The 27806-nt window shown below is 39.3% G+C and overlaps 1 protein-coding gene across 1 annotated transcript in view; it reads left to right on the forward strand.

The window, feature by feature from the left end:
* Positions 1–27806, forward strand: part of LOC122797801 (nitric oxide synthase, brain-like) — a 317433-nt gene that overhangs the window by 215147 nt on the left and 74480 nt on the right. The window contains exons 14-16 of the mRNA XM_044066321.1: positions 1639–1768; positions 18951–19029; positions 23054–23262. Of these exons, the coding sequence (XP_043922256.1) occupies positions 1639–1768; positions 18951–19029; positions 23054–23262 (418 nt within the window). The remainder of the gene's footprint in view (positions 1–1638; positions 1769–18950; positions 19030–23053; positions 23263–27806) is intronic.

Consider the following 27806-nt stretch of genomic DNA (forward strand, 5'->3'; position numbering starts at 1 on the left):
TATAATTAGCATTATAGTTGTGTTGGATAAGTATCATGCCTCAATACAGCTGCCTCATAGTGAGTAGAATTAAGAAAAGTAGGAAGCAGTTTTAGGGACAAAACTTACTAGGTAGCTATACCATTTTTGCTCATCAGTAAGACTGATCAATAAAAAGTAATAGCTTTTGGAATAATCTCTGAAAGAAGATGCATTTTAGTGGCCATGAAGTAGGTTTTCAGGGAATAGTTATAGTGAAATGATCAGATTTAACTATGGTGTAGAGAATAGACAGGGTGGTGCAACTGGAGCATGTATTTGTGAGGATAAGCTCTGCAATGCTGATAACTCTGGTAGTCTGGGAGACAACTTGATCAAATACATGGGTATTTAACAGGTTTAGATCTCTAAGGACATACTAGTTGTTGCAAATGTGTGTGTGTAGGTAGATGAACTTGCCTGTTGGATAGCTATTTGGTTCAAAGGGTAATTTCTCTAACTGGTTAAAGTATTCTGCATGCTACGATGGGGTCATTAATGAGTTTGTGTAATTGGCTATAATGAAATAATTAATTGTATTAAGTGTCATTAGGGCTTCAACCAGTTTTGACTGTCTATCAAGGGATATCTTGTGAGAACCAATGGGGTTAGGAATAAATATGGATACTTCCCCACAGTTGCTGGTGGAGCTGAATGTATGTTAGGCTTCTTACCTGGCAATAAAAGGAGTGGTATCATTATACTGGAACCAAGCATGTGCAATTAAATAAATGCTGATGCAATTAAGGGTAACAAATGTCTCACATTTATACATAGTGTTCCTTAGATTTCACATATTTGCAGTGCTGCCTTTTTATTATCCAGATTGGAATTTGTTATGTCGGGATGTCCATCAAGTGTATTCTGCCTAAAACAGATATTATAGGGCTAACAAGAGCTTTAGCCAATATAGAAAATATGGGGATGATGCATACAGAGGGGTCTGTTGACCATTCTATCCACACAGACCCACATTGGATCCTCTTACAATAACACCTGCTTACTAGCCAGTAACTGAATCAAATTACTTTATCTTTGAATTTAAGCATTATTCTCGGAGAAGTTAGAATGTTGTTCAATGCCAGAACTTTGATCCTTTGATGACATATCTTCCATGGATGATTGCAAACATTCTCCTCCACATGGACATCTGCAAGGTCATAATTGCAGCTCAGGTGATGTATGGTCCTAAGTGTCATACAAATATCCCTAATTCTAACAATGGAGAGGATTTTGTCACTCTGTTCTTTGCCACCCTGATGAGTGTTTATGTGTCACTTAATAGAGTCACCAATGACTAAGACATTTTTAGGCTGTGCTGCAATGTTTTGGGAAATTAAGCATGTAGTCTTACAGTACAGGTGATACCCATCAGCAGCAGGTGTAGGTACAGGTATGGTAGTGGCTTTTTGGCCACATGGTTTTGAATATGCATATAGTAAGCATTGGTCTTTTGTTTTTTCATAAACCATTTATGACCCCACCATTTTATTGACCAATTCTGTTAACATATATAATATTTTAATTTTATACATTTTTGTTTTGCAATCATAACCACTTAAGTTGCAGTGATGACTTGTGAAACTATCTACTTAAAACAATGTGCTTTTCTTGTACTAGGTTGCATGTAGCACATTTGATGTTAACCATGACGAAGTGGCTAGTGACAGTATCTTCGAAACCAGATGTAACTGGAAGCCAGACGGCTATCGTATGACAATAACGACAGCCTCTATGGACCTCATAACAGGTATGAAGAAAACCAGTACTACAGCTACTTTATAAATTCGGGAGGAAACTGAAGCTGAATATTTAAAATATCATTCATTGTTTCATGTAAGAAATTGTACAAACAGGGCTGTTACGATTACCTTATGGCCCCACTCCACTCAGTTTTCATACTCTGTTTAGGTAACTTTCAGCATAAAGAGTGTCTCACTTGACAATTTATTTACTCAGAAGAAATGTAAGACACCATAAATACCAGTATTACACAATCTTGACATGGCAATTGATTTTGGCAATATAGGAAAGGCATGCACTGTTTATGCAGCAGAAGTCAGACTTTAAAATTACTATTGATCTTTAAAATGCTTCAGAAAAAAGGTAATAATAGCCCTCCTCCTGTAAAACAAAGAATGCATATCAAATTCATACATTACCATAATGACAGTAAGACCTATCAATAATCTTTTTTAGGTAATGTCCCACAGACAAATCTTCCAACATAAAGGATCTGTCAAAAAGCAAATTGAAGGTCATGCTGCTTAATGCTAGGAGCCTTAACCTGAAAATGCACCCACTGGAGGCTCTCCTAGCATTGGCAGATGCGGATGTCTGTGCAGTCATGGAAACTTGGTTCAAGGCTGCAGAGAGCACCCCTGCCTTACCATGCTATATCTCATTCCACACATTCTAACCCCAAAATTGGGTTAGGAAGACTAAGGGTGGTGGACTTTTATTTTCACTAAAGACAAGCACACCTCCAGACTAATTTGCGCAATTGACAATTGGCAAGACACCCATCCAAGTTATAGCCAGCTATAGAACCCCTCCCTCCATGACTCAGGACATCCTCTCCTCCTACCTGGACCTACTTGAGTCCATCGAGGTCCTCCCTAACACCCTGATCCTTGGTGACTTACTACCCCACCATAAACTGGGTGAACTATTCCTGCTATAATACACTCACCCAATGATTCCTTGAGTTAATCAATTCTAACGCACTAGACCAGTTTCTCTCATCCCCACAAGGGGCGATAGCATTCTAGACTTAGTTCTCACTAACATGGGTGACTGCTGCACCACCCCCATAGTAAGTTCTTCCCTGGTGAGTGCAGATCATTGGTCTGTCTCATTTGAAGTGTCTATCCCACCCTCACCCCCAGCTATAACCAGGCTAAAAAACTTCTCAAAAACTGACAACATTCTAAGGGAGGTTATCAGTAGCTTCACAGCACCACCACCCTCAGAGGGGGTGAATATGCTGAACAGTATGCCAGTGCAGTATACAAGCACCTGTATAACTGCATGGACTCAGCCATACCCAAGAAAACTAAAATCTGCTCCTCAAGGAAACACAAACCTATGTGGTGGATATCCTCTATCAACAGGCTTTACAACAAAAGGAAGAAACAGTTGTCCAAGGGTAAAAAGACACACATTCCCAACTAAAAAAACTCCCTCTTTAGCCTCAACAAGAAAATTAGATCACTAGTGAAAACCTCCAAAGCCAATTATGAATCAAAACTAGCCTCTGAAACAAAGGGAAACCACAAAGCCTTTTTCAGTTACATCAGAAACCTCCATGGCAGAGCCCAGGTTTGTTCCAAATTAGTTCTTAAAAGTGCCACTTACACTGATCTTGTTGACTTAGCCATCCAGCAGATAAGTTCAGTGTAAACTTCACCTCCTGTCCCCCCCAAAGATCCATTCAACATCCCCAATACTTGCCCCACAGATCCGATCTCCATGCATCAAGTGTTAAAGGCCCTATCCAAGGCAAAGAACACAGCTTCCATGGGACCTGATAGTATCCCAGGCTGTATTCTGCAACATCTCCAGCAAGAACTAGCCTCGCCATTGAACACCCTATTCAACCATAGCTGAAGTATAGGCTTCATTTCAGCAGAGTGGAGAACTGCCATTGTCATCGCTCGGCACAAAGATGGTGCCACTACTGACCCTGGAAACTATCACCCCATTAGCTTGACAAGTCTGATATGTAAGGCTATGGAGCATATTATTATGGACCTCATAAACAAGGACATAGGCAATTTCCAAGCACTTGACCCCAACCATTAGGATTCGTCAAGGACAGATCTTACCTGTTGAACCTGGTTGACTTTTTTGAGACTGTCACCAAGGCACTGGATGAAGGAAAATCAGTACACACAGCTTACCTTGACTTGGCCAAAGCCTTTGACACACTCCCCTACTTGAGCATCATCAAAAAGCTAACAGAACTTGGTGTAAATCCCTATCTCATCAGGTGAGTGGCCAACTGGCTCACTGATAGGACCCACAAGGTCAAAATAGGTGCCACTACATCCGATAGCAGACCTGTCAGTAGTGGTGTTCCCCAGGGATCTATCCTGAAACCCCTCTTGCTTGGTATCTACTTCTCAGAGGCCCAGGCAAAAACAAAAGGCCTGTGGCTGACCAAGTTTGCAGATGACTGTAAGTTGGGTGCTGTCATTGACTCTCCAAATGATGTTAACATACTTCAGGAAGGTCTCACAGCAACAAATTACTGGTACCAAAGTCATGGCTTTAAGTTAAATGCAAAAAAAATGTATTATCATACCATTCAGCTAAAACATAGCCCCTACTGATTGTCACATTAGTGGCAACCCCCTAAGCACACAACCTGTGGTGAGAGACCTGGGTACACAAGTTGACAACAATCTTGCATTTGACCATCATGTAGCAACAATGGTCAGAAAAGCCTTTTACTTGGTTCAGCTCATAAGTAAAGGTATTACATTCAGAAAAAAAGAGGTTATTACCTCTCTGTACTCCTCCCTCAGTAGGCCAATAATTGAGTACAACTCCCCGTTTGGTATGTACCTCTCCAAATACCTGCACCAACTGGAAAGGTCACAAAGAGAATCCATGGCCTCCAACACCTGTCCTATGTGGACAGGATCAAATTACTATCACTGTACTCTGTATCATATTGATTGTTCAGAGGTGATCTGTGTCTCGCCTACAAGGCAATCACAGACCCTGCTCTAGTAGAGATGCTTCATATCTGTAAGTCTAACTCCTCAAGTAGTACCCGATCTAAAGGCTTAAATCTAATATGTGACATTAACAAAACCTGCTGGAAAGACAAGTTTGTCTCCCAGAGGCTGCCCCATCTCTGGAATAGACTCCCCATACACGTCAAACAAAGTATGTCTCTGACCCTCTTCAAGAGCAATCTTGATGAGTGGATGGGCAACCACAAATTTGTCCCAGGGATTCCACCTGTATCCTTCATTAACAGGGGTGACAGGTGCTGAATGAAGCTTCTTTTTTGGGGTAAACTCTTGGCTAGGCTTGTAAGGGCTCCAGAGCCATTAGCCTAGTAATCTCCTATGACCCTATCAATAAGGACCAAGGTAAGCAGTTATATGTGAAGCCTATGGTTTGCTGCATGAGTCTTCCATCGCTTTCACAGTCGTGCCAGGACATTTATTATCCATGAGACATAATGTGAGCAAACACTTCTCATGTGTTTTGTTTTACTGTTTGCTGTTTACAAGATCCCATATATTTATTAGGCACAGATGAGACAGATGTTTGTATGAAACATATTACAATGTCACCATATCCGAAACTATAGGCTATTCTTTTCCTCACACATACATAACACCCCTTAGTTGTTTGATTTGTTCTGGTTTCAGAGCACTAGTTTGTTTTGCATTAATATTCAGTGGCAATGTATGTGGTGCATATGGGTGGTGTGTGTGTGTGTGTGTGTGTGTGTGTGTGTGTGTGTGTGTGTGTGTGTGTGTGTGTGTGTGTGTGTGTGTGTGTGTGTGTGTGTGCGTGCGTCTGTGTGTGTGTTTGTAGTGGGCATAGAAACAATATGTAAGCACTTTGTCCTTTTCATCTCAAAATGGTTGGTCATGGGTACTAATGAAGTCTTAATGAAAGATTAGATACTCAATTTGAAAATTCATGATAAAAAACATTTGAAAAAGAGTATTGAACATGAAACACAACACTACAAGTCTTCAAGAAGGAACAAAGGATTATGAAGATAAAAACTACTTCTTGAGGTTAGGGCAAAGGGAGGATTTATGGAGCAGGTTGATCTGAAGGTGTTATTCTGCATTATTATTCTGCATTATGTTCACTAGCCAGGCTATGTACAATGCAGAGGAATGTAAGTAGCTGAACACTACTAACTTATTTTATCTGTTTTCTAGTGGAAGTCATGGTCCTTACTTACTGAGTCCTTCCTTTCTTTTAATGGCAACAACTCATTCTTCTGTTTTCAGTGTGTTTGTCCAGACACTGGAGAGTAGGTGTTTGCTAATGTTTCAAACAATAATGAAGAAGGTTTGCTTTGTTCGCCCCTTGTTATGCTTCTTCTCCTGGTAAACTTCAAGGATCGCTTCACTGGCAGGTTAATATAGCATCACATCTGCTCCTGCTAACTTAGCTGTTTAGCCAGATCTCGATAGTGGCAATTGACAAGTTGCAAAGTGACCAGAAAAAGAAAACAAGTAACAAAACTGCTATCACTTTATATTGCTATTTCTGTTTGTATTATACTAACTTACCTTTGATTTCTCTATAAACTGGCTAAAATTTCTCTATTAAATCATTGTCACACATCTTGTGTCTATTCTTAACCAATGTTTTCATAATATGTCTAATTTGGTGTAATTATTTAAACTGTAGTTGTTTTTTGTATTATTTTTAAGGACTGTAAAATTATTATTCTTAAAATGTTTTGTAATACTTTGGATATTTTCTCCCCTGGCCTCTGCTGAAAATGGGCTCTTGCCCAGCCAGACTTTCCTGGTAATCAAATGTCAATAAATAAATAAATAAATAAAGCCCTTATTAATTCACAACATTTGCAAATGTCTTATTAGTCTGCTGTATGCATTCATGCACTACTGAGCACCTGCAACAGTTCAGGTACAGAGGAGGTTTGCAAATGAAAACCCAGAGCTGCTGAGTAAATGGTAAATATCTTAGCCTTACCAGAGCTGAGCTATAATTTGGAGTGGGAAACAAAGCTTCACAAAAATGTTAACATTCATTGAGCATCATCTACGTATTTTGGAGAAGATAATGCAGTTATCTGCAATGGGTTTTGAGTCCATTTATTGACCATCCAGATGTAGCTCTTTATTCAGCTGTTTTTTTCTGAGGCATGTAGCAAGAAGGAAGGGGCCTGGGAACAGCTTGTATCCCTTCCTGGTGCCTTTATTTTGTCTACTGTTAGGTGAAACAAGGCAGTTGGTGAGGCCAGGAGCAGCAAGGGAAGCATTCAGGACTTGAGATGAAAGGATAAAGGAAAACTTTGTTTCTATCTGGTTTCTCAAAGATATTAGCAACAAGGCCTGCCTTTGATCAACTGGTACCCTAGACAAAAGTGCTCCACAGTGCCCCCTGACACCACCCAGTCCCCCATCCTGATTTACCTACCCCATCCAGATTACTTTTTTCTTCATTTTTCTCACAGTTTGTCTTATTATTTTGTATGTTTCTGTATTCATTCAACACATTTAAAAAAAAACTTTTCCTTTACTACAAAAGGCCATCTATGACTGGTACTGACTTGAATCAAAAGCCTTTTCAAAACTGAGCATAATTGCCATTGCAGATTTTGGGACCCCCTGCAGGTTCTGCATGTATGTTTAGAGAGGGCATAAATGGTCTGCACTAGAATGACTCAAGACAAATCCCACTTGAGTAGGTAAGATAAGGGAGGTAGAATAGATTTTAGCATGCTGGGTAAAATCCATACAGACAATTTTAACAATTTTATGTCAGTGTTCAGTAGAGAGAGCTAGGTTAATAATGTACCCAGAGAGGATCCATATTATTTAGCTGGGACTGTAATTACTGATGATAATGAATATGAGATAGTTTTACCCTCTGTGTAAAAAGGACCAGAATAAGGGTAGTAAGAGTTAAGGTAAATTATTCAGCAGGATTTTGTATAACTTAGCACTAAAACCATTTTCTCCAAGGGCTTTCCCTGGTAGTGTGTGCTTAATCTCTGCCTCACTTTTTCTTTAATTATGTGCGTTGGCAGACTATCATCATCCAGATGCATGATTTGAAAAACAAAATCTGTTCATAAAAGAGGATTATGACCAGAGTGATTTGAGGTGTGGGTAGGATTTGATGCTAGATTGTGAAAAAGCCCACATATTCACACATTCTCATTCACAAGCACACATTTGAACCTTTAGTAGAGTTATTGAACCTGTCAGGATGTCTTTAGAGTGCGGGATGCGGGAGGAAAATTAACACTTTGTATAAAACCTATATAGCCAAAAGAATGTGCAGACTCCAAAAAGAAGGGACCCTAATAGACAATCAAACCTGGAATTCCACATGTCAGTGATGATTACTGTCACACCACTATGGCATTCTGAAATAAATGTCTCCACAAATCCATCTGCTGATAAGGCACTATTCCAGCCAGTATGCTGCTTTTTTCTTTTGTTGGTATAGTTTTGTTGATTTTTATTTCCTTGTGCAAGAATCACTGATGCAGGGCAACAATAGCATATGTCTAGCTTGTGAACTTTTAATATCGTAGGAGAATAGTTAGAGCAAAGTAACGGTAACCTATGCATGTACAACATGGCCAACATGTCAAGCACTTGCACAGGAAGTGCATTTATTAATGTGGTAAAGAAAGAATATCCCACCAAGCATTACAGAGTTCTACAGAAAGAGAAATTGGATAAGGTAAAGCTGTGTAGCTTCATACTCTAAATACAGTTGGAGAGCTAGTCCATAAACCGACAAATGTTAACTGTTGATAAGTCTACAGCATTTAAGCTCTGTAAAAAGAGTGGAAAACCAAATTAAAGGAGTTAATGAATTCCATAAACATCCCTCTTGTCAGTCCACCATTGCCAATCTTTTTGCGATGAGTTTGATTAGGTTCATAGGTTTATAGGTTCATACTAGGCTATCTGCCCTAGGACATTTATAAGCCTAGCCAGAGTATGTTTGGCTTTCGCCACCCATTTTAAATTAATTTTGCTATGCCCTTTTTCGAGGTTAGTATACTGTGCCTCTGCCTAACAGTGACACAGAAGTGATACCCGGGGTAAACCTACGATCTCCCATCCACTCATCAAGATTCCTCTTGAAGAGAGTCAATGAGGGACTCTGCCTAACCTGGACTGGGATTTTATTCCAGAGTGAATGGAGCCTCTGGGTTATGAATCTGTCCCTCCAGCATGTCCTATTTATTTCAGTGCTGAGGTTCAAGCCTCTCGAGCGTGTAGCTCGATGGGATTTGAATTTTTTGAGGTGCAGCATGTCCCTTAATTCCGGGTTGGACATGGCTTTATACATCAGGCACAGGTCGCCTCTGAGCAGGCAGTATGCCACTGAGTAGAGCTAGAGTTTCTTTAACCGGGCAGCATATGGCATCTGTTTGAGCCCTTTGATCCTCTTGGTGAGGTACTTTTGGGGTCTTTCCAGTTGCTGCAGGTGTTTGGTAAGGTACATTCCAAAAGGGGCATTGTACTCGATTATGGGCCTGATGAGGGATGAGTAAAGAGGCACAATGACCTCCCCTAATCTAGATGTGAATCCCTTCATGATTAGGTGGGCTATATAAAATGTTTTTCTAACCACTTTGGCCACGTGGTTATCAAATGAGAGATTTCTATCAACTTGGGTCCCCAGGTCCCTAATTACTTCTTCTGTACTTAATGGATTACCACCTATGTGGTAATTTGTGGGCACTTTGTTTTTGCCAAAGGGGTTGACTATACACTTTTTGGCGTTTAGCTTGAGGCCATGACTCTGGCACCAGTTGTCTGTTTCTATGAGGCCCTTTAGGAGGATGCTTGTGTCGGCTGGAGAGTCGACTATGGCGCCCAGTTTGCAGTCATCTGCAAACTTGGTCAGCCACAGCCCTTCTGTGTTGGCCTGTACCTCTGAGAAATATATACCGAACAAGAGAGGTCCCAGGACTGAGCCTTGTGGGACGCCACTTGTAACTGTTTTGGAGTCTGACATGGCTCCAGCAATTCTGACCATGTGGGTTCTGTCCTTGAGCCAGTTTGCAACCCATCTAGTGACATAGGGGTTTATATTTAAGCTGGTGAGCTTATCTATAATGCCCAAGTGGGGTATTGTATTGAAGGCTTTTGCGAGGTCCAGGTAGGCTGTGTGGACCACCTTCCCTTTGTCAATGGCCTTGGTGACTGTTTCAAAGAAGTCGACCAGCTTTAAGAGGCAGGATCTTCCCTTAACAAAGCCGAACTGGGTAGAATCCAGTGTCTGTAGGTCCCCAATATCTTTATTTATGAGGTCCATGATGATCCTTTCCATAGCTTTGCAGACCAAGCTAGTCAGGCTTATGGAGCGATAGTTTCCAGGGTCCGTTGAGGCACCACCTTTGTGGAGAGGGACCACTGTTGCTGTACGCCACTCTTTGGGTACATATCCTGTAGTAAGGCTGAGATTGAACAGTAGTTTTATGTTTGGGTTTAACTCTTCTTGGAGTTAATGTAGGATGCAGCCCGGGACACCGTCTGGTCCCATTGATGCTGTGTTTTTTGCTTTGGAGAGGGCGGCTCTTACTTGAGCATCTGAGATGTCAGGGGGGCAGCACTCTGCTGGGATAGATATTTGCCCTTTTGGTGGGAGGGGGGAGAAGTTTGCGCTGAACCTGTCAGCTAGAATGTTGGCAATGTCTGTGGGTTCGGTGTATTTTTTGTCATTTTGGACTAATTCTGAGCATATCTGGGAATTTCCACCCAGGTTCCTAACATAACTAAAGAAAGCCTTGTGATTATCCTTAGTATCCTGTGCAATTTTTCTCTCGAAGCTGGCCTTAGACGATTTTATGAGTGCCCTTAGTTTTTTGATAATACTGATCAGAGATGCCTTCCCTTTTTGGGATTTTGCTCTCTATCATGTAGTAGCTTCCTCCTTCTATAGTATAGTTTGTTTATGGCTGGGGTCCACCAGACAAGACATCTGCCTTTGGAGGATTGGGTCTTAGTTTTATTTGGGATTGCATGATCCATGCATTCCTGAAGGTGTTCATAGAATGCATTTATAAAGGATTCTGCGGTCTGGGCCGTATTTTCCACAGGCCCGGGGGCTTTGAAGGATTCCACCTCAGTTTTGAGGAGTGTGAAATTTCCTTTAGAGAAGTTTTTCACTGTGGTTTTCTGGGCAGGGGGTGGGGTCAGGATGTGAATATCCAGTGAGATCAGTTTATGGTCTGATCTTACCAGTGAGGGATACACTTCTGGTCTGGAGCATAAAGTCCCCATGTTGGTGATGATCAGGTCCAGTATGTTTTCCCCTCTTCTGGGAGTGGTAACAAGTTGTTCCATAGCATTTGAGTTTATGAATTCTAGGAACCTTTGGGCTAGGGTGTTGGAGCTAGAGTAATGCTCCCAGTCTATGTTTGGGTAGTTGAAGTCACCCAATATAATGGTGTTTGAGAGACCTTCATATTTTCCAGTGTTCTCAGGAAGGCCGAGTGGGGTTCCTGGGTTTGGGAGGGTGGTCTGTAGCAGGCTATAAACTGGAAGGCAGTTTTACCCACTGTTAGTTGCACATGGATAGTCTCTGATGCTTCGTGCTTTGCCACCAACCTGGAGGTGTGGGTATCTTTGATGAATATCGATACTCCCCCTCCTTTTGTGGTTAGGTCCAAGTTTTGGGGTCGAAATGCATGGTATGAGGTATAACCTGGTAGTGCTGGAGTGCTCTCGGGAGCCCTGAACCAGGTTTCTGTTACTGCACAGATATCGATGTTCTCCATGCTAAGGAGAGTTTCGAGTGCATGCATCTTGAGGTTTAGACTTCTGGCGTTGAGTAGCATTACTCTTAGTTTCTTATCCCTTGTGATACCTATGGAGGTGGGTTTGTCTTTTGAGCCTTGCCTAAATATATAAAGGTTTAACAGTGCTCTATCACTTTCTAAAACCACTACAAAGTAGTAAGCAGGAACAGCCATTCATGTCACCTGCTACTACTTTTTCTTGTCATTATATTAAATTCACTTTGTTTGTGTATTAACTGAGCAAACCCTTTATGCATAAGTACCAATTTTCAAGGATGAACCACATACACTGTCTAGTTAAGTGGCTTTATCACCGTCATACAATTAACAAAGATAGATGAAGTGAATCAAACCCCTGAATACAGGACAGAGCTCAGTTACATATCATTGCCTTTATGGAGGAGTTCCTATAAGTCTACAGAAGTAGAGAGGTTTCCTTTTACAGTAGAACCGTTAAAGCTGTTTCCTAGAGTTCAAGTACCCAGTGTGTAAAAAAGAGGTATTAATTATATATGTAACTGGAGTTGAAAAGTAAGTATAATATGCCCTGATGAACAAAGGCCATAGGTCTTTAGCCTCAGGGCTGCTGTAGTCACTTTCTAAGTAGTCTGTTGATATCTTTCAGTGAGAAGAAATTTGAAAAAAATGTTGCAAAAAAGATAACTTGGTCACAGTGATAGTTTGTGCTTATAGGTTTGGTAACATGTAACATAGTCAAGTAAGGGATATGTGAAGCAAACATTTTAGCAATGGATATGTACTTTGTGAAGTAATCTCCATAAATGCCAGGGGTGTAGGTATTCATTTTTTCAATCTGCCAGGATAATAATCTTGTTAAATAATTCTCTTGGATTACTTAAGAGAATTGCATATATCTGTTAATAAAATTCTTATTTTATATTTATGGTTTGCTTGTCAAATTCTAACTTTGTTATTGGAATTTAGTGATTTTTATTCCAACCATACACTTAATGCCTTTCTTATATTTATGGTAATTTATTAAACAGTGTAATATCTTCCTACCTTTATGTCAAAAGAAAAATAACTTCAAAATGATCAACACATGGCAGGTTCAGGTTAAGGCACTTTAATCTTGCAGCAAGGAGACAAAAAAGTGCTAATACAGAGTTTGTCTAACTAAAATCAGGAAGTGAAGCTATTCTTATACATTTCCTACAAGGTATTGCCTACTAAACTGACGTAATAAATCACAAGTTCTTTCAATATTATTTCACAGCAGCTGTTTGTCCATGATTTTCTGCTGGCATATCAAGTTTACAAAAAAACTTCCTAAGAAAAACAACGTGGCCTTGATGACCACCGGTCAGATACAACTTCTCACTATGCAATGTTACCATTCAAGGTACTATGGCTAATTCGAGCACAAAGCAATTACAGATTACAGTTCATTTCTTCAAGCAGTCCTTGTTTGATGTATCTATTCTTTTCCGCAGCTGTGCATGTTCTCATAACACGAACAGGGCTGATTGTTCATATTCAATCACATTATAGAAAACAGTATTGCTCTATTCATTCACTATTCATTCATTTTCCTGACCTAGCAGATGATCACCTGCTTCTCAGTACATTTCCAAAAGGCATAAACATGAATTTTGCTGTGCTAGCAAATGCTAGGTCAGAGGGCATCTTGCAATTTCAAAAAGCATACTGCAGTTTGAAAAAGCATCTTATAATTTCATACAGAATTAAGCTGTACATAAAATAGAATGAAATGTGTTAACCCTTTTAGCTTCTAATAAGCACTAAACATATACATTAATACACATTTTACTTTGAAATTAAGCAATTTTTTCAAGGAGAGGATATTGTATAATTATTAGGACATTTCAAAAGCTAAATTGTATACATTTTGCATTACGGCTCGTAAACAGTAGTTCTGTGAGTAATGACAATTGGTGAGCTACTGAAAAGGAACTTGTTAAGGAAAACTGGGCATTTTTTCTTTACTTAGACTACTACTTGCAGGGGTTAGGAAATCTAATCCTGGGCCTCCTTGTACAAAATATCTAAACTGATTCTTTCCCCCCTTATTTTGCAGAAAAGAATGTTAGAATACAATGATGATCACAGATCACAGAGGTGAATAGTTAGGGTATGACCATTTGTTGGGCTAATCTCTTAGCATCTAGTTGGGATGTACTTATCTGCACTTTAGCTAAGCCTAGTCACAACGATGACTAAGTCAGGTAAAGAAAATGCTAAGCCTAGTCCCAGCTATGACTAAGTCAGGTAAAGAAAATGCTAAGCCTAGTCCCAGCTATGACTAAGTCAGGTAAAGAAAATGCTAAGCCTAGTCCCAGCGATGACTAAGTCAGGTAAAGAAAATGCTAAGCCTAGTCACAGTGATGACTAAGTCAGGTAAAGAAAATTTTGAGAGTTTGCAGCTTAATTTTTCCCTGATGTCCATTGTCCAAGGAGTATATATATATATATATATATATATATATATATATATATATATATATATATGTATATATATATATATATATATATAGAGAGAGAGAGAGAGATCAATACACACACACACACACACACACACACACACACATATATATATATATATATATATATATATATATATATATATATATATATATATATGGGTCTACTTTGAAACATCTAAAACCCATAACATCTAATTTCATAACACTGAGACCAGAACATTTAAAACCCAAAACAAACATCCCCATAACATCTAACACTACAAATCACAAGAAAATAACATCCCCAATACATATAACAACAAACTACCAAACACACTTTTTACTATGTTTCAGCAGAGGGGCAAGCCCTCCCTGCAGCCCCCATGTGGGGGGCTCTGCCCCCACACCCCCCATAAATTAAATATACCAACTCCAAGATCACACTACAGTGGGAAAAAGTTAATTTCCTAACCCTACTGTATCAAGCCCCCTGCAGAAACGTAGTAAAAAGTGGGTTTGGTAGTTTGGTGTCATTATATGTTGTTATACTGTTAGATGTAATGAAATTCAATGTTATGGGTTTTAGATGTTTTGGGTTTTAGATGTTCTGGTCTCACTGTTATGAAATTAGATGTTATGGGTTTTAGATGTTTTGAAGGAGACCCATACATATATATATATATATATATATATATATATAATTATATAAATAAAATTAGAACCTTTTGTTTATGAGTCCAGTCATTGACATGTGAATGAGCTGGTACAAGTGATCAAAATTTACTGGCTTTTTTACTGTAAAATTGCAGTACAGTGGGGATTGGGAAATATGCCCTCCCCCATTATAATGCAGTCTTGGAGCTGGTATATATAATTAGCTGGGGGTATGGGGGTGCAGGGGAGTTACCTGCAAAAAATAGGCTGAGCAAAAGAAAAAGGAAGGGTCACATTTTCCCCAAGTTTTTGTTCAGAGAAAAATAATTGAAGGCTGTGTAAAATGCTATTTTGTTTAACATTAATAATGTGGGAGTAGAGACCTTAGCTGATGACTGTCATTCAGAAATACACTTTCTCAAGAATATTTTGAAATTGAAATACTGTGTGATTGGCCCTTACCTGTATTTATTTATGTATTATTTATTTGATGTTTGTTTACCAGGAAAGTCCAACTGGGTATGAACCCATTTTCAGCAAAGGCCCAAGGAGAAAATCTCCACAGTACACATTAAACAGAATAAAAAGATAAACAGTTGTTACAAATATTAAGACAATAACAAAATAGTATAATATGTGAAATACAATAAAAGAAAAATAAGCAAAATATAAAAGCAAGGAATAAAGTTGACCATACATTGTATACAAGGCAGAAGAAAGTTCCTAATGTGCATGTTACATGATAATTTATGAAAAATATATAACAGAATAAGTAGTAGGTCATAAAAGCCATATACTTTTTTCTCTCAGGAGAAGTAGATAGTAAATGTCAGTTAAATTCTGGGTTAGAGAAAGGTTAGTGTAAGAATATAAAGAAAAGACATTAGAATGTAAAGGAATTAAAGAGAGGCGAGGATAGAAGGTAGGTAAAACAGGAAGGGAAGTAGGATGCATCAAGAGAAAATCTATTAAGAGTGTAGAAGGGAATAGAAAAGAGATGGCAAGGAGCATGGGCAGATGCAATTATTGGTTAGATGCTCTGTCAGCCTAGACTTGAAGGAACAGTAGAGGGGTATAAGTCTAACTGCTTCTGGAATGCTAATCCAAGATTTAGCATCACAGTGGAAGCACAGACTAACCCCATTAGATCTATGAGGTTTGTAAATAGATAGTAGACACTTGTGACAGGAGCGTAAGTTATGACATGGAATATAGTGTTGAAGTAGTGATGATGTAGTTTGTGAAAATGAAGAGTTATACAGTAACTTCTGAGTTAATGCTAGTTTATTACCGATTTAGTGACTTGAGATCGGAGCAATGGTGAGAGTAGTGAGCCTGCCCTATGGCAAATTTAGCTCCTTTATTATAACATTGACTAAGTTTTGTTTTGCGAGAAGAGTGAAGATTGGTTAGAACAGGTGAAGCGTATAGAAGGGAGGGTAAGAGATAGATGGTGGCAAGGGTTACTTTTGCGGAGTTGGAGATGAAATTCTTAGCCCTATACATCATGCCCAATTTTTGATTAGTTTTTTTATGATGTTGCTTTGATGTAGGTCAGACTTAAGATTGTTGTCAATAGTTACACCTAACAGTTTTGTATGTGATAGCACATTGATTAAAGTATTGTTCAGAGACGTAATAGCAAAGTTAGAGGCATCTGGAGATGTGTTGGTAAAAATAGTAGAAATGTATTTTTTTGGGTGGGGTTAAGTAGTAAATGGTTGTTTGTGAGCCAAGACTCAATGGACTCGAATGCTTCATGCATTAAACTCTGTAGATGAGAGATAGTACTGGCAGAGCAGATTAATGTAGAGTCATCAGCATATTGAATTAGGGTGGGTTGTTTGCTGGCAGTGTTAAGATGGTTAATAAAAATGTTGAAGAAAACTGAACCTAGTATTGAGCCTTGGGGTACCCCAGTGCTAACAGATAAGTTACAGTTCCATTTGACAGACTGATATCTGTTAGAGAGACAGCTAGTGAAACATTGTAAAGATCTTTCGTTTAAACCCAGAAGACATAGTTGGGATAACAGTTGGGGATGAGAAACAGTATCAAAGGCTTTGGATAGATCTAAGAACAGAGAAGAGACAAAGTTTTCAGACTCACAAGATTTGTTGACAGTGTCAGTAAAGGATAGTAGAGCAGTGATAGTGCTGTCTGCTGGTCTGAATCCATTTTGGGTGGGAGAGAGAGAAAATTACTGTCAAGTCGATAATGAAGACGTTGTTTATGGATACATTTTCTAGAATTTTTGGTAGAGGTGAAAGAATGGCAATTGGCGTATAGTTAGAGATTTCTGTGGATGTGCCATTTTTGTGGAGAGAAAGTAGAAGGATTTTGTTCCACAGGGAAGGGATATAAGACTCTTTGACAGATCTTTTAATGATTATTGAGACGGGGTATGCAATTGAGTCAGCAGACATTTTTAGAAATTCGTTAAGAAGATTGTCTACAGAGGGGGAACATGTCCTGAACTTGCACGGGAGGGATTTGATAAAAGAAGTAGAAACCTGTTGAAGGGAAAATGTGGAGTGAAAAGTAATAGGAGGCTGAGAGAGGGCAGATGGAAATGGAGGGAATTTGTTAGTGATGAAAACTATGCTATCAATGAAGTAAGAGTTAAACTGAGTTGCTATGTCAGGGGAGGTAATAACACAGGATTTTTTAAATAGTGTGCCAGAAGGTTTTTGGATTGGGTTTATGCTGATCTTGTGGCTTTGCATAGACCTGTGCTGTCTAAATTAACCTGTTTCTTTACAATATTACACAGCACTTTGAAATGCTATAAATTACTGTGAGTCTTATGTTTTAGGTAAGTTGTCCAAGCCTTGTCTCTTTTTTGCATGAGTGATCTGGTATAGACAGAAAGCCAAGGAGTATAGCTGGTTTGACTCTTTTCCTTCTGGTAGGAGCTAAACTGTCTAAAGTGTTTAGGAATGTAGAATTAAATTGTTCAACTGCATCATCTAGTGGTAAGTATTTAAGGAAGGACCAATTGATGGAGTTTAGTAAATTTGTAAAGGTCTGCTGGTCAAAGTTGGATAGGTTTTGTACTGTCTTGTACGAATGTGAAATAAGTCTAGTTGTACAAATGGGGTGGTGATCACTAACAGTGGCTGGAAGTGTTTTGGGTTGAGAGAAAATGTTAGGATGGGAGACCAAAATCCAATCAATTATTGAGAAGTTTTGATTTGTGGAACTGGTAAAGGTTGGGTAAGTAATTAGTTGAAAAAATCCAAATAGGTTTATCCAAATCAATTTAATTTGTGCTGGTGATTCAGAAGTGCATAATGAATGGTACATGGGTACAGCAAAGTAGGTGTTACATATAGAGGAGTGAGGAAGTGGTTTGTAAGTGAGGCGTAAGAAGCAAAGAAAGTGAGGTCGCTCATCTGTCTAATAAATTTAGGCAAGAGCTTAGGTTGCAACTGGATGCTCTGAGGTACTGCAGGAAATAGGATGTACAGCCTCAGACCTTAAAGAACCACTGTACTGTTCTAATACATATGATTCAAGAACCAATTACCATCATAGCTATTTGTGTACAAGGAAGAACAACAAAATGGTAAATGCAGAGTGTGTTAGATGCATCACAAGCTGAGGAGTATTGTAATAGTAACTGCAGCATTCGTAGTTATCCAAAAAACTCCTCACAGTCCCTCTAGGATTACCAATCCAGGTTTGCTAACTTACTTTCATTTAGCTTGAAACAGGACAGCAGCAATAGTACCTACATTCTGACCCTGATCTGTAAAATGAAAACAAAAGATGGTCTAATGAGAAAATAGCCTTGGCACAAATGAAATTACTTAAAAACAATATACGATGGAAGCCGCAGTTATATTATGTATACTTAAATGCCTTACCACAGCAATACTGTAAACACTTCAACACTTTATAACCATGTAAACACGTTACCACAGTGATACTACTAACACTTAAAAGACTTTAACACAGTAAGGCTTTTGTTGTTTCCTTTTCACAGTTGTTATCAAAGAAGTGTTTATAGTATCACTGCAGTTTTTACCTTATTGGTTTAAGGCAAAGGTACCAAATCTGTTTTTTGATAGCAATTTTAATGAATGGTTTAATTCTTTTGTTTCAAACGCATTAACTGTGACTGAAGTGAATGCTTCCTGTGGCTGATTGTGTGGGCTAAATGATATCAACCATTCCTTTCTAGCACTTTGAATACTGTGGATGTATAATAAAGATGGACAGAAAGTGAATGTTCTGACACTTTGATCTTTGTCAGTGAATAATAAGAAACCAATGCAATTTCTTTCCCATAAAGTGAATGTAGTTTTTTTCATTTCTTGTTGTAGCTCTTTCACAGCTGCATAAACGAAAAATCGTGTCAGCCAGTGTGTTATCCAGAGATAACTTACAAAGTGAGAAATCCAGGTGAGTCAAGCCAAGAATAGTGAAGACATAGAATGTTTCTTCATCTCTAACAAACAAAACCGAAATATACAGCATTACGTAAGTAAACATTGCTGTAGAATCATGCAGTTTTACTTTTTTCTTTGTCTCTGACAAAAACAACCAGAAAAATGCAACATTATTATTACTAAACATCCCCATAGAATTATGTATCTTTTTTTATAACAAAATATTAAAATGAATTGGTATAGAACTGATAATATTTTGGGGAGTTCCATTGCTGTTGTTAGCCACAGCTATAAGGAAGGGTAAAGGAAGTCTGCTACTGAAATAAATTGCATACATCCACTTGCTGTATTTATTATACTATGCAATGACAATTTATAGCTTCATAGGTGTTTACTAGACTAACGACCACAGCAGCCTTTTTAAGCCTAGCCATGCATCCAAAATCTCTGACAAGTTCTGGTATCCTTAATAAGTGTAAACAGGGGCTTAGGAGATGAAACATTTACAAGCAGGACCATTTACAGGTTGCCTGTATCCATTGGAGACATAGCTGCCAAGCCAGGGATGAATGGCATGCTCCCCATCCAATTGTCCAAGTTACACTTGAATTGGGTTAGGGAGGAACTCTGCTTCACATGGATGGGGAGCCTGTTTCAGAGACAAGGTAGTCTATGGGATACATACTTGCCTCTCCAGCAAGTCCTATTTATATCACAGGCAAGGTTTAAATCTTTAGAATGGGTAATTCTGGTGTTATTTGTTTTGCTGATATGCAGGAGGTCCATCAGAGTGGGGTCTAACAATGCCCTGTATGCCAGGCATAGATCTCCCCACAACAGCCTGTAGGAGACAGAATACAGGATATAGCACTGAGGTGGTCCACATAGGATATTTTACTTATGCCCTGTATTCTTTTAGTGAGGAACCTCTGTGGATGTTCCATTTGTTGAATATGCCTGGTTAGGTACATATCAAAGGGGTCACTGTACTCAATGATAGGTCTGATGAATGCAAATACAGAGGAACAGTGACTTCCATGGACCTAGATGCCATACCTTTGTTTATAAATTACACAACATAGAATGATTTCCTAACTACTATAGACACATGACAGTCAAAGGGTAGATTATTGTCTATGTGTGTCCCTATGCCCCTGACTACTGGGTCAGCTCCAAGGGGTGCGTTGTCAATATGATAGTTACCAGGAGTGGATGACTTCCTGAAGAATGCTATTATGCATTTGTTAGCATTTAGCTTTAGTCCATGGCTCTGGCACAAGTTGTTTGCCTATGTCAGTCCTTCCTGGAGGACATTTCTGTTGGTGTGGGATTCAATGGCAGCTCCTAAGTTGCAATCATCTGCAAATTTAGTGAGCGATAGACCATTGACATTGGCCTTGACTTCAGAGAAGTCAATGCCAATAAGGAGGGGTCCAAGGATTGATCCCTGAGGGGCTCCACTTGTGACTGGCCACTTTGTAAAGGCGGATTCCCTAATTTTAATTTCCTGGGTCCTGTCTGTGAGCCAGTTGGCTATCCACCGGGTGACATATGGGTTTGCACCTAACCTCTTTATTTTGTCAACAATGGCCAAGTAGGGTATTGTGTCAAATGCGTTGGCCAGGTCAAGGTAGGCAGTGTGAATCATTTTGCCCTCATTCATTGCTTTTGTGACCTTCTCAAAGAAGTCCACCAGGCTGAGTATGCATGACCTGCCCTTGATGAAACCAAACTGGGTTGGGTCCAGTGTCTGGGAGTTTACTATATCATTATTGATCATTACATGATAATTTTTCCCATGGCTATGAATATAAGACTAGTGAAACTTATGAGTCTTTAGTTTCCAGGTTCTGTAGATGGCCCACCTTTGTGCAGGGGGATAACTGGTGCTGTTCTCAATTCATGAGGCATGAAGCCTGTTTGGAAGCTACAGTTAAATAGCAGTTCCAGAGTGCCTTATAGGTCATGTTTCATGCTATTTAGAAGGAATCCTGGGATATTGTCTGTGCCCAGTGTTCTTGGCCTTAGAGCATTAAGGACCTGTTCCCTAGTGATAGCAGGGGGGAGTTATATTTGATGGTATTTCCTGAGGGAAGGTTGAGGGTGAGAGAGGGGGAAAATTGGAGCTGAATTTATTGGCCAGTAGGTTTACTATATCTTCTGGCTCAGTATAGGTGGCTCCATTTACAATGATCTCTGCACACAATTATGTATTGCCTTTGAGGTTGTGGACATAGCTAAAGAATGTCTTATGATTGTCCTTGACCTGGGAGGCCAAATGTACCTCAAATTTGGCTTTGGTAGACTTTATTTGTCGTTCTCTGAATGGTTTATTTCATTTGATGAGAGTGCTTTTATCCTGCTGGGTGCTGCACCTCCTCATTTTTGCCATGATTTTTTTTTTCCTTATGTTGTACAGCCAATTGATCATGTGATTCCACTAGGGTGGCTTGTTTTTCTTGAGTTAGTTCTGTATTTCTTTCTGGTGGGTACAGCTGCCTCTATGCAATTATTAGCATGCTTGTATAAGGTTTTTGTGAACAGTTCTGCGTAGATAGCATAGTTCTCAGGGTTTATGGGGGCTTACAATTTTGCCAGGTTGTCATTTAGTAGCAGGAAGTTAGCCTTAGAGCAGTTCTGAATATTCAAGGGTTAGCTGGGGGTCTAGGTTTTATATTTATTTCAAAGGAGACCTTTTTGTGGTCTGACCTTACCAGGGAAGACCTCACACTATTGGGTGTACCGGACTCTCTCATATTACTGAGGACCAGATCCAGTACAGTTGCAGCCTTCGTTGATGTATTAACAATTTGATCCAGGGAGTTTGTACTTACAAAATTCAGGAATCCCTGTGCCTCACGTTTGATGTCGTATAGGATTCCCAATTAATAGTGGAGTAATATGGTGTTAGGTTGGACGGTGAGTGTTTCCAATAAGTTTAAATACATGTTATGGGTTTCCTGGCTCATAGAGGGGGACCTATAGCTTGCAAGGAAGTGGTATGGGATTTTGCCTATGGTGATTTGAACATGTAAAAGCTCAAGTACATTGTCCAGTTGGTCCAGCCTTGAGGTATATTTATTTTTAATGTAAATCGAGACACCTCCACCTTTATTCCCTGTCTGTGTAGTAGCTAGTCTAAATGAGCAGAAGGCATTATAACCTTGCACTGTAGGTGTGCTCTCCATGGCTTTAAACCATGGTTCAGTGACCACATAAATGTCAGCATTCTCTAGGGCAAAGAGAGTTTCTAGGGAGTGGAGTTTTTTGTTTAGACTCCTAGCATTGAGCAGTAATACCTTTAGACTTTTTTTGGTTTTGATTTGCTATGTCAGAAGTAGTTTCAGTTTGGCATTGCCTAAAAAAGGCACTGTGGGGAAGACAATGTTTTAGCTAATATCCAAATGCCTAGATGGGAGGGGTGCACACCATCCCTGGCAAAGCGGCATAGTCTGTTGACCATCTCCTTCCATGCTGACAAATATTGCACCCCATTAGAGTGACACCAATTGTTAAAGTGGCATCATCATTGGAGAAGGTAAAATGCTGCTCAGTGCTAAGCTTATACCAGGCTGGGACACATATTCTGAGAGCTCCACGATGTCTCTTTTCATATAGTCTAGGGAGTTATGTCTCAAGTAATTTGCACCCACATGGACTATGCCTAAGTCATATTAGTATTTATGGTCCAATGACCTGAGTGCATGAGTAATGTGGTGGATCCTAGCCCCTGATAAACAACTGACCATGACGTTCTCCTTACTCAGTCTGGTGAGAGAGACATCAGTGTGTCTCATCATGGAGTCTCCAATGACCAGAACGTTAGATTGTGTGGTGGCTTGCCTTATGGGCTTAGAAGTAGAAGCTCCATGAGTTGAGACTGTATATGTTGATGTGGTTGTTGTTTTGAAAGAGTGCATTTGGGGCTGCTGAGGGCATTTGTTATGTGTCCTTCATCTTGGAGGTCTTTGGGCTTTAGGAAGGATAGGAGAAATGAGTACTCCTTAAACCTTGACATCATAGCTCTTTATTTTTAGCCGGTCAACCATCCTTGTTCGGTTGGACACAGGTGAACAGAAAGCTCTTCAGTACCTTCCTGGAGACCATATCGGGGTGTTACCTGCAAATCGCAAAGAACTTGTACAGGCACTAATGCAGCGATTGGTCGATGCTCCTCCCATTAATGAGACAATCATTATCGAATATCAGGAGGAAAAGAAAATGATAAATGGTGAGACTGGTTTATGTTATTGTTTGCATGTCTATATTCATATAGTGTAAATGTCATCTGATTGCATTCCAGTTGAATCTGATGGTTTATTGTTTATGTGATTCTCATGCATATATGTGCTGTTGATATGCAATCACATTTAATTTCCTTGTTAGAATCACATGCAGTATGAGCTCAGTAAAGGCTTATAATTCAAAAAAATGAAAACAGTGAAACAAGAGACAAAGGCAACCTTACCTCTGTGATAAAAGATACTTGGTCATTCCCACAGGTACCATTGTGTATCTGGTACTGAAAATTCAGGCTTAGAGTGAGCCATTCACTGCAGGTTTTGCTGGGCCAAGATTGATATTTGTGTTCTAGTGGATGTATTACAACACTATAAAAATGAATCCTTGAAGTCTGCAAACATCAGTCCAGCCTAAAATGAATCCGTACCCTGTCTTAACACTCCACTAGTATGCAATCAAATCACACAAACACACACACACACACACACACACACACACACACACACACACACACACACACACACACACACACACACACACACACACACACACACACACACACACACACACACACACACACACACACACACACACGTAAATCTATATAGATATACATATGCATGTGTGTGTGTGTCTGTGTGTGTCTATGTGTGTGTGTGTGTCTGTATTGTTGAGTTACTTATCTAACTCCTATAGCATTCCCATGAACAGTCATCAGAATTCACAGACTTTTCCAGGTTAGTAGGGAATGGAAGTAGATTATCAAGCATTTTCTCCATGTTTCACATACAAGATGTGCACATGTGAATAATTTCATCACCAGTCCACCTACCACATGTCTTTGGCATGCAGGAGGGAGCCTACATACACAGAGAAAATTCACATGAACACAGTGAGGACATGCAGACTGCGCATAGAAGATAGCTTAGCCAGGAACTTAACCAGTGAGTGTTCAAAAAAAAATTCTCAGCCTCATACATACAAACAGATGATTCCTAAGGAACTCTGAAAGCAGAAGTCCTCTCATATGAATATATGCATGTCTTGCTTGACGCATTATCTACCATCCATAAAAAAATTGTAGACATAACCACAACCACTGCCCCCTCTCAATTTAAACTTTCTTATAGATCCTCCAAGCTTATCACTCCCGGAGGCAGAAAGTCATTAATAATACTCATCAGTATATGTTTTTTTTCCCTGATTTTATCTCATATGAAAGCTTAAGTGCACAGTCCCAGTTGTTGCTAATAGCAATTGCTCTTTTTCTCAGTCATGCAAAAAATCCTAACTAATATCTGCAGGCTAACTAATTAACCTGGCCGTCTTTAGAATTAAAACAGTTAAAGTGTAAAGGAAGGAAACTGATTGCAGTAAATGGAGCAGCATCATATTTCTAAGCTCTGTCAGAATCTTACCAACCTGTGAGAAATTTATTCTCTCACGTATGCTTTCTGAATTCTGTAGACAGAAAACTGCCCTCCCCCCACATTTGCAACAAAACTCTGCTTCAATAATTGTCTCTACACTCTAGTGCTTGGGAGACTTCCTTTCATTCTGTCCTGTACTGAACTACCCTTTTCCAAACTTGCTTTTGCAATATGGAACAGTATCTGTTATAGCTCTCGTTGTCTAGAAACTCTCTTACTGGTCGTCTTAGTAATCCTACTCTATACATCTGCTTCGAGACTACTTAGATCAACATTTACCCCGTCCCCTACTCCTCATTCATCCTTTCATCTGTATACAGTTCTCACATGATGACTATGTCTCCACATTCCTACTTCTGTATTAATTCTCCTTCATTAATATCTACTACTTGTTTTCCCTGGAAATCTTATTACTGAAAAAAAGAGTATTATTTAATCTTCAAAAACTTTTTAGTAAATAAAGATACTGATAGGGTTGTACTTTACACATGTTAATGTCTTTGAGAATTCTACATCTGGAGATGTGATGATGCTTTATGCATTTCACCTAGGCCATGGCTGAAAAGCATCTTGCACTGGTCTACTTATATGTTCAACACATGTATAAGTAAGTAAATAAAGAAATACATTTTTCATATAGGGATATAAGGTCTATAGTCCCACATCCCCATGCACTTCTGTCTAATTCCTAGTTTACTAATCTTAATGAAGAAAAAGACATGGTGACACTTCATATTTGCTCCTCCTCTTCATACACCTTGACACAAGACTTCCTGAACAATACCACACACTCACTTTGCATTCACACTAACACTTGCATGCACCACAAATCCAGGCTGTCCCACTCCACTCATATTGTTCACTGTACAATCCCAAATAATTTCATATTTTGCATTTAATAATTTTGTGGTTCATAAAATACATATTGATGCAAAACGTATAACTCTGTTAACTTTTTTAAAGCAATTTAAAGTAGTCTGCTCTTATTTGTCTCCAGTTTGCGGAATGTCTCTGATTTTGCTTCATAGTTATGCCCTGCCGTCACTTAACCAGATAGTGCTTTGAGGCAACTGGAAATTTGGCCCAGGCTCCACAATGATTCTCTGGACTGCAAACCTACTGTCTACCATGAAGCAGCATAGTTAAGGCGTAAAGAAAGGAAATTCATTGTTGTAAACAGCAGCAGCAGCATCATATGAGCCATGTTATTTGGATATGATCCTTGGTTTTCTTGTTCTGATGAATGTTAACTGTATGTTTATTATTTAGCTGTGAATGAACCTGACAGCATGAAGTCTATGGGTTTATTGTTAATATTTTAACTATGAACATGTTTTTATTTAGCTTGTTATTTGGAGGCAGGCAGATATCAAATGCAGTTCTTTCGGCAGATATCAAATGCAGTTCTTTCGGCAGATATCAAATGCAGTTCTTTCGGCTGTAACAGTTTGTATAGCACTTAGAGTAGATGAGTACAGTTATGAGCTGTTATTAAAGATGCTTCCTGTAGCACATGCTTTGATTTCCTCTGCTTTCATTTGGTTTTTTATGTGACTTTGTCAAGTTACTTCACAAGACAGTATTCCTAGGCTGCTCCTGAAAAGGGACACTTGTGTATGTAGTGGGTTGTTGCCGGCTGTTAACAAATGCATTATATATTTGTCTTTAAATTCCTGAGACATTCACATAGACACTAATTAGTACGTCTCTGTATGCTATCTAAGTATGAATCTCAGCATGACTCTTGAGGTTTAAGTCATTGCCAGGTGCATTTTCACTAAATGTAAATTTCAAAGGAAAAGATATTTACTGTTTCTTATGCTAAATTTGCTTTCAGTGTTGAGTGCTTTGTTTAGAAAATGTCCGTCAGTGTTTTTTCTGTAAAATTTAAATAAAAGTTGAAATGATTGGTTTTAACAATTTGCTTAGCTTCTGATGTCAGCCTAGGGGGGTACAATATTTGACAGCCTGGGAGGACATGGTTAACAGATCATGCTGCTTTGCCAGGGATGGTCTGCACATATACCTTCAGACCTTTTCAACTCCAATAGTGCCTTTTGTAGACAATGCCAAACTGATAAACCTACCAACTTAACTGAACCTATGAAGTAATATCTGAAGGTGGTACTGCTCAATGCTAGAAGTCTTAACAAGAAACTCCACTCCCTGCAAGCCTTCCTCTCCCAGAGAGTGTAGACATCTGTGTGGTAATGGAGACATGGTTTAATGTTACTGAGAGTACTCCAGCAATGCAAAGTTACAATGCTTTTCACACCTTTAGACCAGCTACTGCAAAGGAGGGAACTAAAGGTAGAAGACTCTCAGTCTATATTAAGACTAATCTCACATCCAGCTTAAAGTGTATTACCCAATGGAACTCATGCATGTGCAACTCACCATAAACAAGGTGCCGGACCATATCCTTGCAACATATATGTCCCCATCCATATCTCAGGAAACCCATATTACCTATCTCAATGTACTAGAATACCTCACCACTCAACCTAATGTGATAATCATGGGGGATATCAACCACTTCTCTATAGATTGGGAATCCTACACCACCTCTATAACACCAGCCCAGCAATTCCTAAACTTTGTTAATACCAACTGTAACATCTGGTCAATACCTCACCAGACTGCCAGCAATAATGTGATATCCCCTACTATCCGGGGTCAGCAACTAAGGAGCTTTAATCCTCACTACTAACTCCAATATGAGACTGTCACTTAAACAGGAGTAAAATTTCACAATTTCCCATAACAGCACAACAGGAACACGCTCTATAGCCTGGGACTGGACTGTAGACTTCTGTCCACCCCAAATGGAACTCCTTATTACATACTTCAGAGCAATGTGTCCCAGTTTAAGACCTTTGACACACTCACACTTAAAGAAATTAAATCTCAAACATCCAAACACTTCTGGGAAAGCCTGACACAGATTTCCAGCTATGCCCCTTCCCCCAAATAATATGGCAACATGCTGCCATCAATTAGAGAGCATCCATGCCCTTTTCAAGGGGTGTTTAATTATTAAAAATTACATATTAAAACAAATAGTAACAAATGACCTAAAGCAGCCAGGCTTTCAGAGTGAGCCCAGAAGTTATCAAAG

This window comes from Protopterus annectens, chromosome 3.part1, assembly GCF_019279795.1.
Source record: "Protopterus annectens isolate FY-2018-M chromosome 3.part1, PAN1.0, whole genome shotgun sequence".
In the NCBI taxonomy this organism is placed as follows: domain Eukaryota; kingdom Metazoa; phylum Chordata; order Ceratodontiformes; family Protopteridae; genus Protopterus; species Protopterus annectens.